The sequence below is a fragment of the Eretmochelys imbricata genome, chromosome 10 (genome assembly GCF_965152235.1).
Source record: "Eretmochelys imbricata isolate rEreImb1 chromosome 10, rEreImb1.hap1, whole genome shotgun sequence".
In the NCBI taxonomy this organism is placed as follows: Eukaryota; Metazoa; Chordata; order Testudines; family Cheloniidae; genus Eretmochelys; species Eretmochelys imbricata.
Window position 1 is genome coordinate 20,032,804 of NC_135581.1, and position 18,983 is coordinate 20,051,786.

Here is an 18,983-nt window from a genome sequence, read left to right on the forward strand (position 1 = left end):
TCATCCAATAAGGATCCAGTGGCTCAACACTCTTCAGATCCGGTTACTCCAGATCCATCCGTAGCTCAGTTGGTTGTACCTGATACACTTTCTGAAGAAGAGGATGAGGCAACACCTCCTCTTTTGGACCAGGAACAAATGGATACTGACTTTCATCCCCATTTGTTCCCTGACGAGCATGTGGGTGTAACTTTTGCTTCTTCCTGTTTTGAGGATGCTTTGCAACTGCATGACCTTGTTGATTGCATGGTACCCACATTAAATTTACCTTTGGTGGCTGTGGAGGAAGTCTCCCATCCAGTACTTGACATTCTTGTGACTACCTCCATGAACAGGATGTTGCAGTCTGCCAAGACTGTTTGGTCAATTCCTGCTACCTGTCAACCTATTTCCAAGAAAACAAACAAACAGTACTAGAGTCTACATGAATGGCTCTCTTACTTTCATTCACAGCCTGTGCAAATTCACTAATGGTGGTTGCTGCCAGTATAGGTTTAGGTCTGGTCAAACTCACTCTACTCCTGCTGATAGAGAGGAGAGAAAAACTGACACACTTGTAAGAAAAGTTTTCTTGTCCTCTTCTCTGGGAATTGGAGTGGCTAATTAGTAGTCAATGATGGCCTGTTATCAATTCCACTTATGGGAGAGGATGGCTTATTTGTCCAAGATTTGCCAGGAGATAAAAGACTGGCTAATGCTATTTTGATAGAACAGCAGCATATGGCAAAGTATGCCCTCAGAGAATCATTTGATGCTTCAGACTCTTCCACCAGAGCACTGGCATCTGCAGTTACCTTGAGGAGGCAATCTCAGCTCCATTCCTCTTTCTTGACTGTGGACATTAGAGTCAAGGAGGAAGATCTCCCATTCAAAGGAGATGGTCTTTGCAGCAATAAGACTGATGAACTGTTGGAAAAATTAAAGAAAACTAGATCCATTGCTCGTTTTATGGGTATCTATCCCTCACTCAGAAGGGGACTTTCTACTCCTTCTTTTCAATACCAGGGGCAATATTGCCCTCAGTTATCTACTTATTTTTCTTCAAATCAGAGTAATCAGCAACAGCATCAGCAATCTCAGTCTTCATTCCAGACCCAGCATAAAAAGCATCTGTCAGATACCTAAGATGAAGACCCCTTCTTCATCTTCTGTGAACACCAGATTGGATGTGATGATCAAGAGTCACGGACCAATCAGCCAGGATCCATCCCTTCTTTTATTTGCGGACAAGCTAGCCCAATTCATCAACAAATAACCTTGGACTTATGGGTAGTAGAGATTATAGAGAAGGGTTGGGCCAGTCAGTCTGAAAAACTGCCCCCTCTTAATTCTCCCTACCCTTCCCCTTTCAGGAAACCTTCTTACAATATTATTCAGAAGAACACAAGCTGCTCCAGATAGGAGCTGTCAAGGTGGTACCCAAAAATCTTTTCAAGGTACTGCCTGACACAGAAAAAAGATGGGAGTCTTCATCTGATTTTAGATTTAGGAAAATTGAACAGGTATATCTAGAAGTTCTGGTTTTCTATGTTAACCCTGGCCTCCATAATTTCCTTGCTTTCAACTGTGGATTGGTTCACCACTCTTGATTTAAAGGACATTTATTTTCATATCTCTATTTCACATAGTATTGAAAATACCTACATTTCATGGTGGTGGGCACCATTTCCAGTACAAGGTATACCTGTTCAGCCTGTCAACTGCACAAAGGGGCTTTTCAAAGTGCCTTTCTGTAGTAGCAACACATCTGAGAAAATAAGGTAGTTTTGGTTACCCATATTTGGATGATTGGTTGCTTAAAGCTAGTTCACGTGAGGATGTGTTACTCCACATCATGTTTACAATCTTCATCTTTCCAAATTTGGGTCTGCATCTCAATGTCAAAAAAAATCAACTTTCTGGCCACCTCAGATAATTCCTTTTATAGGTTCTATACTGGACTCAGAAGCAGGGAAAGCTTTTCTTTCAGAGGACAGGTTACTAAAAATAGAGCAAGTGGTTTTGCAAATTTGAGACTGCCCATCCTGGAAGGTAATCATCTTACTGTGTCTCATGGGTTTGATGGCAGGGACCAATTATGTAGCTCCCTTTGCTATTCTCAGAATGTGATGCAGGCAGCATTGGACATCTTGAATCTACACATCAAATCAGGACAGTCTTCAAAAGTTTGTCACCATGCCTCAGGATGTTCTAGATTCACTGAGGTGGCAGATGAACAAAGCAAATGTTCTCAGAGGCATCCTGTCCAATCCCGCTTTTTTTTAATTCAAAAAATTTCAACCAGTTCTATGACTGGTCAAAAAAATGGGCAGGAAATTACTTCAGTTTCATTGAAATTGTTCTCATTTTTTTCAATTCAGAATTTCATCAAAATGTCAAATTTAAAAGATTGAAAAAAATTGCTCTCAGTATGAAACTACTTGTTCTTCAGACATAATCCTAACATGGTATGCAGAAAAGTAGAGCCCTTTGAAGATGTCTATGATACGTATTAGAGAGGGGTCTGAACCAAAACCAAAGACCTGACGACTTCACCTAAACTTTGCAACTTGGATATACATCTAATATAGAACACACATACATACACTTTCAGGGAAGTTAAAGTGTAGTGCTGAATACAGTTTAAGTCAGATATTCCCTTGCCATCATCAAGTGCTTTAAAATTAGCCTTAAAAAATGATGATGATGATGTGTATAGCTTTTATCTCATCAGCGGCCTGAACCGTCCTTCTCATGCCCCGCCCCCCCCCTCCTCCCCCCCATCGGGATGACTTTTACAAAGCTCCTAGTGGTGGTGACCTATTCAGTAAAGGTCCTATTTAAATACTGGAGTGTTACCAATCTGAATGCTGTAATGTAACATGCTGGCATTTGCCTATTGACACAGAAGCCACACATTTCATTTTATCCTTAGTGAAGGTTTTCCTACAAGATTCATTAGTAATTCATGTCATTTTGTTCAAGGTGGGGAAGAATCTAGAATTTATCTTCAGCATGGTGCACTTCAGCACCAACTGCAATAACTAGAGTTGGATTCATACACCTTAACTTTCCAGGCAAGCAGATCAGTCTCTAAACCACAATAAAGGCAGGATAGTCTCCTTCAACTGCACCTCATGCTGCGTGGAGGGGAAAAGAGAAAATGCAAAGTAGGAAATGGATGATACATAGATCATAAACAGGAACTGCCTGAAGGAATATTACATTATCCATGAAATCACATACCAGTGGATAATTTCTTGCTGGTTTATACACAGAAAACAAGATAGTTGGGAAATGCTAATTGACTGCTGAGCAGCCAGGCCTCACTAGTTTTTTTTTTTTTTACTAGAAACTATGTTAACCTGGAGAAATTCTCTTCACCAAATATCCTTTGTTCATGGCAGCACATATTTCATTGGATAAAATATGTGCTGCAGTAAATGTTGTGACCATCAAAGGCAATGCACTGTATTATTCCTAAGCCATTTCAAGCCTCCAGTATAAGTGAATTTTATTATCGCTCCATTAACCCTTTGCTGAGCTTGTTAGAGTGCAACCTCCTGAGAAAAGTAACATCATATCATTTCAGTTAGAAATCTATGGGTTAGGTTCTCATCTGCTGTAAATCTGTACCCCTCCACTGACTTCATTGGAGCTGGAGCTACTCTGATTTACACCAACTGGGGATCTGGTCCTCTATTTTTATTCACACTCCAATATGAGTAGAAAAAGCAGTGAGATAAAAGCTCCTAAAATACATCATCAAAGGGTAGGTTTTTGTTATAATAACTGATCTGTAATTAAGCTAGACTAAAATCCTTCCATCAGATCCACAGGCACACTAGGGCAGGGGTTCTCAAACTGGGGGTCGGGATGAGGAATTGCTGGCAGCATGGAACAGCTGGGAGGCAGCGCTGGTGGTGCTGAATGGCAAGCAGGAAGCCTGTAGCTCTCCCTAAAATCATTGTGATGTTTTGATGCTTGATGGATTGGCTGAGGAAGAGGATGGTGGTTCATGTGCTTCAGGGAGGGAATGAGAATAGAGATGGAAGCAGAGCTCCTGGTGGGAATTAGATTAGGCCGGGGTAGGTAATGCAGACAGGCAGATACCATGGCAGTACAGGACATGGCACATATGTGATGTCCTCAGTGTCCCATGGATTCAAGAACATGTGTAATTATAACCCTACATGTGGAACTAACTTGTTTAAACCCTGACAATCTGATGGGAGATGTGGCCCAATATCCTATGAAACTCCTCTATCAGCCAGACCTACCCAACAGGCAAAGATGAATTTCACTTGAGATTTGTTGCCCTGCTTGTGTGCAGAGACCATCAGGCAATGGGGAAATTCCTGGAACAACACCTGATGAACTTTAACAGAAAACCAATGCAGACAGTTGCTCCAACCCCATTATTCCACTAGGAACTGTCCATTTTTGCAATCTTTGGTGAAGTGGGATGGGACTGAGCAGCAGGTTTCTGGGGATGGGTTTTATTTTAGAAGCTTTATATACCTGAAATGGAAAAACCTCTTTTAATTTGCTTCATCTCCAGTGACCATAAGCTTGCCAAGAGCCAAGTCAACGTTCTGTGATTAAACGTATTTGCTGCTGATTCTCTCAGGATTCAGTGGTTCTGAAAGCTCTGGATCAAATCATAAAAGTATTAAAGACAGCTTTTTAAAAACAAAATTACAAAATGTGTCTAATTACATTTAACTATCTGTATAAATGATAGTCCCTGGTGTTTAATTATCTAATTAAACTAAGTTAAAAGATGGAGAGACCTTTCTAACCGCAGTGATGCAATAGTGGTAAAATTGATGTATCTGGCAAAAGTAATTCTTTCAGAAAACAGTGGCTTGTTATAGATTTTGAATTAAAGGAAGAAAAATTAATCTAAAGCATTTAAATATATATACTCTCTGCAGTAAAAATGTTACCTGCAATAAAATTTTCATTGTGTTTGTTACTTAATAGATACCTAGCAGTACATTTCATGACTTTTTTTTCTTTCCATTACTATTTGTGATTTATGAACTTTGAAATCACAATAAAATAGAATCTATAAAGTTGTTCAACTCGCTAGGTTCCTCTCAGAGAACTGGGGATGCTATTCTGTAGTTAAATGAAAACAAAACAAACTGCTGAAAATGAGTGGTTTAGACCACTGTTGTAAAAGTATATTTGGGATTTTCAAAATCACTCTGTCCCTTGAAATAAATGGGAATTTTACAATGGGCTTTGAAAAGATATTATAGAATTAGACGTATGGTGAGTGCTTTTGAAAATCCTACTTGTAAATTGTGGAAGCCTCAAAGGTTAAAATTCAGTCCATGGTTGCCCTTATCTTTAATGGTTCTTGGAGAATGGAATGATCTGAGCACAGGATTTGGGGACAGGAATTTCTGAGTCCTCAATCTGACTTTGACACTGACTTCCTCTGTGACCTTAAGCAAAACACTTAAACCTGCACTTTAAAACTTTGGTGCCTGAAGTTAGGCACCTAAATCATTATTTAAACATGTCGGAAAGTGGTCTGAATGTTCTTTTTAGAGCAACTCAGGACCCACAACTCTCATTGACTTCAGTCGGAGCTATAGGGCTGAAAATCAGGCCAATTATGTAGATGCCTAACTTTAGGCATCATGGTACAGATCCACAAAGGTACTTAGGCACCCTAAGTCACAATTTTAGTCTCCACTGTGACCCACAAAACTCTCTCAGCTGCTGCCTAACCCTGTAGGTCCCTAAACACACTCAGTGCCTAAGTTTTTGCAATTAAAGTTCCCTGGCACCTAAATTTCTGCTGCTTCACTCTATGCATCTGAACACTTGTCTTCTGTCTTCCCCAGAGTGATCCACAAAGTGAGGGAAGATAGGGATTCATCCACCTCACTTGCATGCAGGGCACAATCTGGTAGGTGTGCTCAGAGGCCACGTACTGGATCAGGACCTGTTCAAAGTCTGGCTGGAGGAGGACCCACCTTATACCTTTTAGCCCCCTCATTATAACACTTACCTGGGTTGTGGGAGACCCCAGTTCAGCCAGGGAGAGAAGGGATTTGAACAGGGGTCTCCCACTCCTGTCAGGTGAGTGCTCTAACCACTGAGTTCTGGGATATTCAGATTTGGGGCTCCCTCAATCTCTCCTGTTGAAGTTGTTCCACTTTGTATAAATAATTAGTCATTGGAGCAGGGAGACTGGATGCTGGGTTCCCCACCTCCCACGTATGTGCCGTAACCACTAAGATATAGAGTTATTCTCAGTCTTAGTCTCTCTGGCCTAATGACGCTTTAATTATTTATCCAAATTTAGGAGAGACTAAACAAGAGAGGAGGACACTGCACATCACAATATCCCATATCTTAGTGGTTGAAGCACTCCCCTAAGAATGCGAGACCCCTGTTCAAATCCTTTTTCAGCCTCTGACAGAGGGGGAAATTGAACCCAGGTCTCCCACATCCCAGGTGAGTGCACTAAGCTAAAGGTTATAAAGCGGGAAGTGGCACCACCACTGTGCTGATGGTTTAGAGCATATTCAGAGTCTGAGTCAGTCCCGCTCATGTTCCAGTTAATTTATTTTCTTTTTTCTTAAGCAGAGGCAGTAATACATAGTAAATGTGAGATTTCATTGACTTGGTTGGCATTGCAGGACACAAAAGAGCAACATCACAGAGTGGGAAGGAAAGTCATGCCTAAAGGAAGAAGTAACAGGAAAAAAATAACCAGTCTGATTGTGGCAAGATCAGTTAGTTGATCTGGAATAACTGCATCATTTTGTTTTCGCTGTCGTATGAATTCAAAAAAGGGTCCAATATTCCAATACCAGAAAGTCTTTTAGCATCTTACTTAATTATAAGGAATACAATCACACTTACTAAACTCTGTCCCACTCCCTCACACTTCTACACTCTGGGCTCCATCACCAAATACTCTTTGGCTTGCTTTGATCATGCCATTAACTGAAAATCTAAAGCAGCAGCAGAACTAATTAGAGACTGAAGTTCTCATCCAAGCTGGAGAAGACTTAATGGACTGAGCACTAGACATGGCATAGATAGTTTCTCAGTGGTCACATGTTCAAACTCTGGCAGAACCAATTCAGCCCTTCACCATGTTCAGGCCATACAGCTGACTATACAAATCTTTCAAAAGAGACCCAAGTCCCGGCAAGAGAATGCAGCTACTGAAATGCCTTAACTATCAGAACACTGGTCTCAGGACATCGACAATGCCTTTACTTCAGGAAACAACTGAAAGTAATAAACTCATCCATAAATGCGAGTACCTACCTTTTATTTTATTTTAATAGATTCATTTATAAAGTGTGCATGGCTTGAGCAGCTGTAAAATGCTTAGCCCTGGACCCACTGAAGTTAATGGAAGTTGTATCATTAGCTTCAGGGGGAGCAGGGTTTGAGTTATAAAAACAAAACCCACCACAACTTACATGAGCTATCCACAATGAGTGGCAGTAAAGAACCCCTGCTGAGCTGGCTTATGGAAACATTGGCAATATTCCTCTCATTTTTCAGGAATAAAATAGAAGATTTGTAAAAATCAGAAGAAATAAACCAAATAGACACATGTTCCAGCATGTCTACTAGTCTTTGTCACAGCAGTTCACTGATCTTGGGCTCTTAGGGACTATGAAGGGAAGCAATTTCCAATGCTGGAGGCCCTTGTTGGAGAGAAGTCATTGCAGCCAGCCTCAGAGTCTCACCTTGTGAACCAATAGCAAGAGTATTCTCGATGCTTTTATCTATTGTAGGGGGGAAAAGAGCAAGGGGCAGCCTGCAAGACAGCCAGATCCCAGACCATTCAGGCCTTTAAAAGTTATCAATCATCGTCCACATTTTGAATTACATGTCAATGTAGAGCAGCAAAGGTGGTATGTGCTCAGAGAAGCTGTCCCACTTCAGCAAGTGGACAGCTGCTCCATGCTCCTCCATATTAAGCAGAGTGTATTCATATTATGGAGAACACGGGGAAAGCACTGTAGATGGTGCCAGTTTTGGCAAAGTTCCCTTTTCAACAGTCTGACTGTCAGCGCTTCCATGTTAATCTGCTGACTCTGCCACCTGACAGGAGAAAAGGAGCGTTGAGAACAGCTATGAGCATGAGCACTGGGGAAATGAAAAAGGCAGGCTGGAAATGAGGAAAAAATAGATCAAGTGAAGAGAAAGAATGTAGGAAAGTATGAGAGACAGCCAGTTACTGCTGTACTCTTTCAGTAGGATAATTTATTTCAATCTCTTTGCACTGTTTGATACAGAAAATGTCAAGGGAAATACAGGTGTCCCTGGCAAGGCTTTTGCCTGACCCGATTCTATCTATATAGAAGCTGATAGCCAAGTATTTACTTGATTACCTAGAAGCAGGTGTGACAAAACCAATCTTGGTCTTGTTTATTTTAGCAGTATCACTCCAAAGACTCTGTCAGCAAACTATTATTTCTAAAAGGTTGTAAGCTATGGCTGTACATTTGCTCTGGACTGAAATTCACGAACATAGTCTCTAAGGTGCCACAAGTACTCCTTTTCTTTTTGCGAATACAGACTAACACAGCTGCTACTCTGAAAACTAACAGTGCAATTTCCAGAGCTGGATAAAAAAATATTTGCATGATTTGTTGTAAAAAATAGGAGGCCAACCCCGCTTTACTCACACAAGTGAGTCAAAGAGGAGAGTGAGGGAGCATTGAAGCCAATGGGACTACTTGCATGAGTAAGGGTTAAAGGATCAGGCTATATATTTGTCCTTTAAAATGGGTGTATAGGTGGGGAGAGAAAAGGGCCAGATTCTCAGGTGGTATAAATCAATGTAATCACTAATTTACACCAGCAGAGGATCTGGCCCTATATGAGTAAGGCTAAATTCTTCCCTCGGGTATTCCTGTGCAGATTCCATTAACTTCAGTGAGACTTGAGTAGAATTTAGTTGTTGTTTCTTCACACCATGCTCACTCCCCACCTAGGATACGAGCTCTGGTGTGAAAACATGATCTGCCAGAAGCATTGCGCCAATGTTTCCCTTTGTAAGCAATAGATCCTCTTTGTAAATTCTGTAAAACATGTTGAATAAATTTTTTTAACTTCCTTTGCAACTACAAAAATCATTTCCCAGTGGCATTTTGCAAACATTCAGCTAAAATGGGAACTCTTCATTTTTTTAAGTGTCAAATGGATTAAAAAAAAACCTAAACTCCTATATGGATTAGTTTTGCTTAGCATTTTCCCAGAAGAGTTGGTACTTACATAAACCTGAGCTCTGATTCTCTTCTGACTAAGACTTCCCGAAGCCTCTGGATCTTTGCCATCTCCAATTCGATTTCCTCAGGCATCATTGTTGTTTCAGCCATTGAGATGATGTCAAGTTGATCTATGTGTGTGAAGGAAGACAGGAAATGAATGAGGCTGGTCTAACTAAACTTAGCAGGATCTTTAAAGAATACAACTTAATCACAGAGGTGCCAGGCCATGGTGAATTAATGTGGGTAGCAGGGAACATACTAGCTGGATGCTAGGTAGACTGGTCCTTTCTTGTTTTGCTGGGTAGTTTCAATTATTTTAATCATTTAAAAATAAAAGGATTCCTGTAAATCTCTAATACGATTTGACATGTGCGCAAAAGAAAGCCTAACCTACAGTAACCCAGTGTACTGTCAGAGCTGCTGTGCCTTATTTTACATCACTACAGACTTTTAAAATATAGCAATATAACTGCTACAAAGCTTACCAGCTACAAGAATTCACTCTTGTGAACAATCCTGTATTGGAAGAGATATGGACAAAATGAACTAATAAGAATTTTTCATCTCTAATTCCTATGATTCTTCCTGGAACTCCATTTATTTAAATGGGACAGGCAGTTAAAAGGACAGCCCAGAGAAAAGGGCCCATCAGAGAAGAGGCTAAAGAGAACAGGCTAAAGAGTGTGTATAAGAGGCTAAGGGCCTAATCCTGTGAAGCACAGAATGTTTCTTGTGAAATGCTAGTAATCATGATTTCCATTGAAATCAGGTGGAGTGGAGGATACACAGTACTTTGTAGGAGGTGTTCAGCAAGTGGCAGGATCAGGCAGGCCCCTTTTATTATTATTTTTGTGTAATTGACATGTTCTCTCTTCCCTATTGGTAGAAGTAGGTACTATCTGTCTACAGAGAGTTGGTTTGGGAAGGAGGACTCTGACCTCCAGGAAACCTTATGCTGATGTTTTATCACATTTATTTATCTTGGCCAAGATTTTAAAATGAGACTAATGATTTTGGGGTGCTTCAGTTTTTGGGAAGCACCTTAAAGAGGCTTGGTTTTCAGGCAGTGCTGAGCAGTTGGCCTCCGAAAATTAGGCCCCTTTAGTCTCCAGTTAAATAACAAAAACTGAGAAACCCAAACTCACTCGCTACATTTGAACACATATGCGTACAGGACATGAAAAAACAAAAAATGAAATTGTAGCATTAGCTACATTTCTGAATTAGGAGAATGCAGCTCTACCAATTAAAAGGAAACAAATTATGAAAGTACCACCATAAACACAAGACCCAGGCAGCTGAACATCTTACACAGAAGACTTGGAATATGAATAAAGCTACAGTTCCCTCTGTTGCTTTATCCCTCTTCAAGCACCATCAATCGCCTTATGTTTTCCTTTTTGCTCTACCCAACTGCTCTTAAGGTCTCATATTACAGTGACCATCTAGTGGTTAGGGCACTGACCTGGGACAAGGGTTCCATTCCCTGCTCTGCCATAGCTGCATTGTGAGACCCTGGGCAAGTCACTTGGCCTCTCCATTCCCCATTTGTTAAATTGGGGAAAAATACTTTCCTGTCTCACAGGAAGAAGATTGTGAAGTGCTTTGAGATCTAATGATAGAAAGTGCTGTATAAAAAATAGACTATTATTATTATTATTATTAACATAGAGGAAGACATCTAGGTGTGGTTTTCCTTAGAATACCCCCAATCAACATGGCTCCCGTATTAGCTAACTCACCAATACTATTCCAACTATTCTTGGAAAGTCGAGGAGAATTGGGAAAGTACCAGAGGACTGAAAAAAAGCAAATATGGAATCAATCTTCAAAAAAGGAAAGAAGAGTTACCCTGGAAACTACAGACTGGCAATTTCAGTTCCTAGTAAAACAATGGAGCAAATATGAAAAGAAAAGTAAAATCACTAAATGGCTAGAAGATAATAGAACCATGAGCAAAAGAAGCACCGATTTATAAAGAACAAAAGTTGATAGCTTTTTAAATAAAACTACAAAACTGATAGATGAAGGAATGTTATACAGTATATTTGGAAGTTAATCTTATTATCAGCATTCATCCAAATTGACTTGATTCTGTCTCATGGACTGGAAACAAACTAAAGGGCCTAAATAAGGATAAAAGAAGCCTTGGAAGAAACAGAAACACTGGTGATTTAAACAAGAAAAATGGATTGCATTCCTATTATTAAAAAAAAATATGGAAAGTGTGGCAAAGGATCATTACTGTACTTTAAAAACCTTTTAAGCTGGCCAACATGTTCATTGGCACTGGCTGGGTTATTTTTGCCTTGTGAGTCACCCAACAAATTATAATTTTTGCTTTTACTAACCAGAATCCTTTAACAGGCAAACTTACACCAGAACTGCTCAGGGCTCCAAATTTGCTCTTTGTAAAACTTCATTTCATTGCTAGGTCAAAGAATCAGTATTCATCATTTTGCTTTTTGTAGCGTTCCATTACTACAGAGTTATTTTAACTGGCTGGATCAAAAATAGCTTTGATGCAAATTTATTTCCTAAATGCTTTAAACAGGATGCAGGAAATCATCCTGATTCTACAAAGAATTAAAGCCAATAAATGCCAAATGTGCAAATAATACAGAAGGTTTTAAAAACAGTTTCCAAGAGCATGTAAATGGAAGTGAATGTTATGTTCTACTTCAAGAATTGTAATTTTCTTCTTACTTACTATTTACATCTACCTATAAATATCCCAGTGTTTGCTATGACCCAGACCAACTACCCCACTGTGATCTCAGCAATTCTGGAAGTGAGTATTAAAAAAGCAGTGTGCCCAGTAGACATTTGAGTCAGACCTTTGGCTTCTTGTTCCCTTTGCATTGTGGCAACCTGTTAAGTTTCCCCAATTTTTTAGTGCCCCCTTATAAGCTCATAGATTTTAAGGCCAAAAGGAACTATTGTGAAAATCTGTCTGACTTACTGCATATCACAAACCAAAAAATTTCACCTGTATCGAGCCCGTTGAACTACATCATCTCTTTTAGAAAGACATTCATGCCAAGCTGACTGGAGTAGCTCAGGAGTGTGAGTACTGACCTCACAGCAGACTGTTGAGAAGCAGGGCACACGCCCCAAATTGGTTGTGAGTTCTATATTTAGAATTCACCAACCAAATATAAGGTGTGAACTCCTCAAACACTAGTTAAGAGCCTTAACATGGAACCACAGACAGTCCCCTTGGACACTCCAGTCTATCGTGCCACCCAGCATATTTGCCTTTGTGATAGATGGTCCCTTACACCAAAAAATCACAACAATATTCAGGTTATTCCCAGTCCCAAAGGACCAGTCATTTATGCCAGGTCAGTTGCACCTTAGATCCTACACCAAATACAACACTTGTAGCCACTCCTATAATAAATCAAATAAAGATGTATTAACTAAGAAAAATAAATAAGAAAGTTATTTACAAAATTAAAGCAGGTAAACATATACACACAAATGAGTTACAGTCTTAAGTTCAAAAAGGTAACAGAAACTGCTGTAATATGCAAGATCTATAGGTCCTCTTCAGCTAACACAGGCTAAACAGCTGGGGATCCCTTGCTTATGCTTAGAAATCTTGCCCTCCCCAAGTCCAAGCAGCTTAGAGATGCAGTTTCTTCCTGTAAGGGATTTTTATTTCCTTCCCCCAGAGTTCAAGCTAATGGGACAAATCCCCATGCACATCTCTTCTTCATGGGTGTGGGGGAGCAATCAAAAAAGACTTTTGTCCTCTGATGTTCCACAATGGTTTGTCTGGTACCTATGGGCCTTCTTTTGTTCGGCAGGAAATAACCCTTGCTGTGGCAAACAAATTTCATACTTGGTAATGCTTCTCTCCTGACTGTGGTGGTTTACAGTTTCAGAGCAAACACTTAAATTCTACCTTATAACTAGTGCTGTCAAGTGATTAAGAAAATTAATCGTGATTAATCGTGCTATTAAACAATAATAGAATACTATTTATTTAAATATTTGTGGATGTTTTCTACATTTTCGAATATATTTATTTCAATGACAACACAGAATACAAAGTGTACAGTGCTCACTTTATATTTATTTTTATTACAAATATTTGCACTGTAAAAAACAAAAGAAATATTATTTTTCAACTCACCTAATACAAGTACTGTAGTGCAATCTCTTTATCATGAAAGTTGAACTTACAAATGTAGAATTATGTACAAAAAAACCTGCATTCAACAATAAAACAATGTAAAACTTTAGAGCCTAAAAGTCCACTCAGTCCTACTTCTTGTTCAGCCAATCGCTAAGACAAACAAATTTGTTTACATTTACGAGACATAATGCTGCCTGCTTCTTGTTTACAATGTCACCTGAAAGTGAGAACAGGCATTTGCATGGCACTGTTGTAGCCAGCATCGGAAGATGTTTACATGCCAGATGTGCTAAAGATTCATATGTCCCTTGATGCGTCAACCAAAACTCCAGAGGACATGCGTTCATGCTGATGATGGGTTCTGCTTGGTAACCGTCCAAAGCAGTGTGAACTAACACATGTTTATTTTCATCATCTGAGTCAGATGCCACCAGAAGAGGGTTGATTTTCTTTTTTGGTGGTTTGGGTTCTGTAGTTTCCGCATCAGAGACTTGCTCCACACCTCGTCCCTCTCAGATTTTGGAAGGCACTTCCGATTCTTAAATCTTGGCTTGAGTGTTGTAGCGATCTTAAAAATTTCACATTGGTATCTTCTTTGCATTTGGTCAACGTTGCAGTGAAAGTGTTCTTAAAATGAACATGTGCTGGGTCTTCATCCGAGACTGCTAGAACATGAAATATATGGCAGAATGCAGGTAAAACAGAGTTGGAGACATACAATTCTTCCCCAAAGAATTCAGTCACAAATTTAATTAATGCATTATTTTTTTAAGAAGTGTCATCAGCATGGAAGTATGTCCTCTGGAACAATGGCCAAAGCATGAAGAGGCATATGAATCTTTAGCGCATCTGGTATGTAAATATCTTGCGATGCCAGCTACAACAGTGCCATGTGAACACCTGTTCTCACTTTCAGGTAACACTGTAAGTAAGAAGTGGGCAGCATTATGTCTCGTAAATATAAACAAACTTGTTTGTCTTAGCGATTGGCTGAACAAAAACTAGGACTGAGTGGACTTGTAGGCGCTAAAGTTTTACATTGGTTTGTTTTTGAGTGCAGTTATGTAACAAAAAAACCTACATTTGTAACTTGCACTTTGACGATAAAGAGATTGCACTCCAGTACTCGTATGGGGTGAACTGAAAAATACTATTTCTTTTGTTTATCATTTTTACAGTGCAACTTTTGTAATCAAAAATAATATAACGTGAGCACTGTACACTTTGTAATCTGTGTTGTAATTGAAATTGATTTATTTGAAAATGTAGAAAAACATCCAAAAACATTTAATCAATTTCAATTGGTATTCTATTGCAAAACAATGCATAACCCGGACCCTGCCCCACAGCCTTTAACACACTGCTCTAGCCATATCTCTAAAGTGGTGATCATGTTGTAAGCATGCTCAAGGGAGAAAGGGGGGGTTCACTTGTAGGGGGGGTCTGTGGGGAGCTAGAGCTAGAGGAAGGAATGGGAGTGAAGGAATCCAGACAAAGGGCAATCGGGAAATTTGAATAGGAGAGCCAGAGATAGGGAAAAAGAAAAGGAGTACTTGTGGCACCTTAGAGACTAACAAATTTATTTGAGCATAAGCTTTCGTGAGCTACAGCTCATTTCATTGGATTCATGCAGTGGAAAATACAGTGGGGAGCTATTACCAGCAGGAGAGCGGGGGGGAAAAAACCTTTTGTAGTGATAATCAAGGTGGGCCATTTCCAGCAGTTGACAAGAATGTGTGAGGAACAGTGGGGGGGGGGGGAATAAACATGGGGAAATAGTTTTACTTTGTGTAATGACCCATCCACTCCCAGTCTTTATTCAAGCCTAAATTAATTGTATCCAGTTTGCAAATTAATTCCAATTCAGCTGTCTCTCGTTGGAGTTTGTTTTTGAAGTTTTTTTGTTGAAGAATTTCCACTTTTAGGTCTGTAATCGAGTGACCAAAGAGATTGAAGTGTTCTCTGACTGGTTTTTGAATGTTATAATTCTTGATGTCTGATTTGTGTCCATTTATTCTTTACGTAGAGACTGTCCAGTTTGGCCAATGTACACGGCAGAGGGGCATTGCTGGCACATATCACATTGATAGATGTGCAGGTGAACGAGTTACAGTTACAGATGTTACAGTGTTTATGGTAATACCCACTGTTTCATGTTCTCTATGTATATAAATCTCCCCACTGTATTTTCCACTGCATGCATCAGTGGAACAGATACAGACTAACACGGCTGCTACTCTGAAACCGGAGATAGGGAAGTGGGATGGGAGAAAACATGAAGGTGGGGAATATGAGAGATAGGAGGGGGAGCCATATTGGTGGAGGGGAATAAGGGACAACTCCAGAGTGGAAATGACAGAGGGGAAGGGCAAGAGACTGAAGGATTTGATAGTGGTGAGTTTATGTAAATAAGGCAATCCATATTCATTGCTATGCAATTTAGGGCACTACATTATTTTCCCAGAATCTCCAACTTTCTGAACATAACTTCTTAACAAGTTTCAGAGTAACAGCCGTGTTAGTCTGTATTCGCAAAAAGAAAAGGAGTACTTGTGGCACCTTAGAGACTAACCAGTTTATTTGAGCATGAGCTTTCGTGAGCTACAGCTCACTTCATCAGATGCATACCGTGGAAACTGCAGCAGACTTTATATATACACAGAGAATATGAAACAATACCTCCTCCCACCCCACTGTCCTGCTGGTAATAGCTTATCTAAAGTAATCTTCAGGTGTGACTGTGAGAACTGCTTTAACAGAGCAGCAGGAAATTCCTTCATGTAAGAGAATCCTTAGGTGTAAAGGCAACAAAGCAGACAGTATGCTACCCACTCCAGCCCTTCCCCATGCCAGAGTAGTGGGCACTCTAAAGCCATGCCAGCAGCAGGAGGGAATAGAAAGGGCATGGTCAGAGCACAATGTGTCCTGCAGATCCTGAGACAGTAGAACAACCACTAGCAGCTCACAGGGAAACATGATCCAGTGGTGAGATCACAGGACTGGGAGTCAAAATTTCTGTAGCCTGTTCCTCACTCTGTTTCTACAAACTTGGGCAAGTCAACAACTTATCTGTGTTTGAGTTTCCCCACTTTTAATACGGAGGAGTCTATTAATGACCTTACCTGACAGAATGTTGTGAGGTTTATAAAACACCCTGAGCTCCTTGAATGCAAAATGCTATAAAAAAAGCAACATGTTAAGTCTCTGAGCAAAGATCTTAATAGGACCCATTGGTGAGCTAGACATACACTGTTCTGATTCAGTTCCCTTAGAATTATGAACAAGCCTCATCCATAAGGCTCTGGCTAGGCAGACTGCAACACAAAAAAACACTCTATCTTCATAACACGAAGGAGAAACATTCCTTTCTATTCAAAGCAAATGTGAGTTGATACTGCAATTGTGCGTGTGTGTTAGTCAACTACTTTTTAGCATATATTATGAGAGAAATCAAAGCTCAGCCTTTGCTAATGAGCCAAGATCCATACAGCAATAGTGAAGACAACACCAAGATGAGTCATAGCAAATGACAGCACGAGAATATTTTGCCTTATCTGCAATCATCAGAATAATTGTCAGTGGAGAAGAAAGAAGTGAAATATTAATACTGTATGAACAAAGAGGCATTAACATTAAAATAATTACTATGTAGAAATAAAACCATCAAGATATTACATATAATGAGGGGGAATGAAGGGTAAAGCCAAAGCAATTTACACATATTTTGCTTCAATCTAAATGCAGACCTGTATAATAAAACTACATATTAATTTAATGAAGACATTTCATCCCCAGTTTGACAGCCTTAAAAGGAACATGAGCAACCTGCAATGAAAAGCAACAGAAAAGAAAGTGTACTTTTAGTCAATACAAAGTCTTTCAACGTGCAAATAAAACTTTGGAAAAATCCTGAAGTAACGGAATGAGAAATGAAAGAATGTATAATTGAAATAATAGGCATTTTCAGGCACATTTGGAAGAAAAAGTGATAAAATGGGGAATAATTTCAGTACATTACACGGTTATAGCATTGTTCATCAAAGAAGCCCACTGTGTTCTACAAACATGAATTTATTTAGTCTCCCACTGCCGCATAATGAGGGAACTATTATCCACATCTTCACAGGAAACTGAGGCACAGAGAAACTGATGTGTCCAAGGTCACACAGGATCAAGGTCACAAGGTCTGTGCAAAAGCCTAATATTGTGGCACCTGCTCTTATGCCATAAGCACAAAATTGTTGCTATTATTACTATACAATAGCACCTAGAGGCCTGAACTGCAATCAGAGCTCCATTGTGCTAGGAGCTGTACAAACACATAGTAAGAGATAGTCCCTGCCCCAAACAACTTCCAGCATAGACTCAAAAGACAAAGGTTGGAAGGGGAAAAAGAGGCACACCGAAGTGAAGTGACCTGCCTACGACCATGCAGCAGATCACTGGTAGAACCAGTAACAGGTCCAGTGCCATATCTTGTGAGACTATACTGTTTCTCTAAGAGCATCATTCTTCCTCTTCATCCTTCAGATTTCTCTTACTTGTGAATTTGCTGATGATAAAAGAGCCAGACAGATAGCTTTGGAGACAATATCCCACCTTTATCAACAGAACCATGACTGCCACATTATCTGCCACTTTGTTTCACCTCTGACTTGGAGGATCCACCATCTTCAGTTTAGTCTCCACGCTCGTTCAATAAACACACTCTCTGAGACTCTCAGAAGAGGATGCCAACTGATGCCAGTTGTAATGGTGGCTCCTCTAATGTAGACACTTCTCCACTACATAAGGGACCAAGAACACCAACTTGTTTCACTCAGACTACCTAGTTTTTGTCCTTCAGGTGGCAATGATTTTAGGTTGCTGCTGACCTGGACTGGATTTAAACTGGCCAATATGAGGTGTAAGGGTTCACATCCTATTCCAATCCCATAATAAAAAGATAATCCTCATTAAAATTTCATAAATGTCTGGAGTTTCCATTTCAAATGCAAATCAACACTTTTGCAAGTTCCCTCAATTATTCAGTAAAACACTTAAAACAACCCTTATTTACTAAAGTTTCCTAAATGCTTATGGAACATATGGTTTCAAGTACATTGTGAAGACTGGTTCATGTACTAAAGCCAGGACTTTCAAGATCAGTTATATTGATGAGCCAGAGCAGAAGCAAGCAAGAGATACAGGTTAATGCAGATGAGAAGAGAACCAGATGGTGCAGCTTAAAAATCAGCAAGCTTGGTGGAAACCAAAATAGCTACATTATGCAGGAAAATTAATTGGTATTGTACAAAATAATACTCTGGATAACAAACACATGTAAAGAGGATCAGGTGATTCATTTAATTGCTTACTAACTTGCCACCTGGAAACATGAACCAAATATAGCCATCTAGCCAGATATTGTACCTTGTTCTGTTCTGTGAAAATGCATTCAGTTTTCTCCTGCTATGGTATTTTTAGGACTTAACATATAGGGTGGCAAAATGAAATGGCTAATAATTAGCCTATGTTGGCAAGAAAGACATCCAAATACTCACTCCCAATCCAGGCTGCTTCAGAAATTTGTCATTGAGAGGACTAAAGATGATGTC

General features: G+C 39.7%; 1 protein-coding gene across 1 annotated transcript in view; it reads right to left on the minus strand.

Moving 5' to 3' along the window:
• Positions 1–18,983, minus strand: part of BMERB1 (bMERB domain containing 1) — a 101,254-nt gene that overhangs the window by 51,328 nt on the left and 30,943 nt on the right. The window contains exon 2 of the mRNA XM_077828700.1: positions 9,247–9,370. Within this exon, the coding sequence (XP_077684826.1) occupies positions 9,247–9,370 (124 nt within the window). The remainder of the gene's footprint in view (positions 1–9,246; positions 9,371–18,983) is intronic.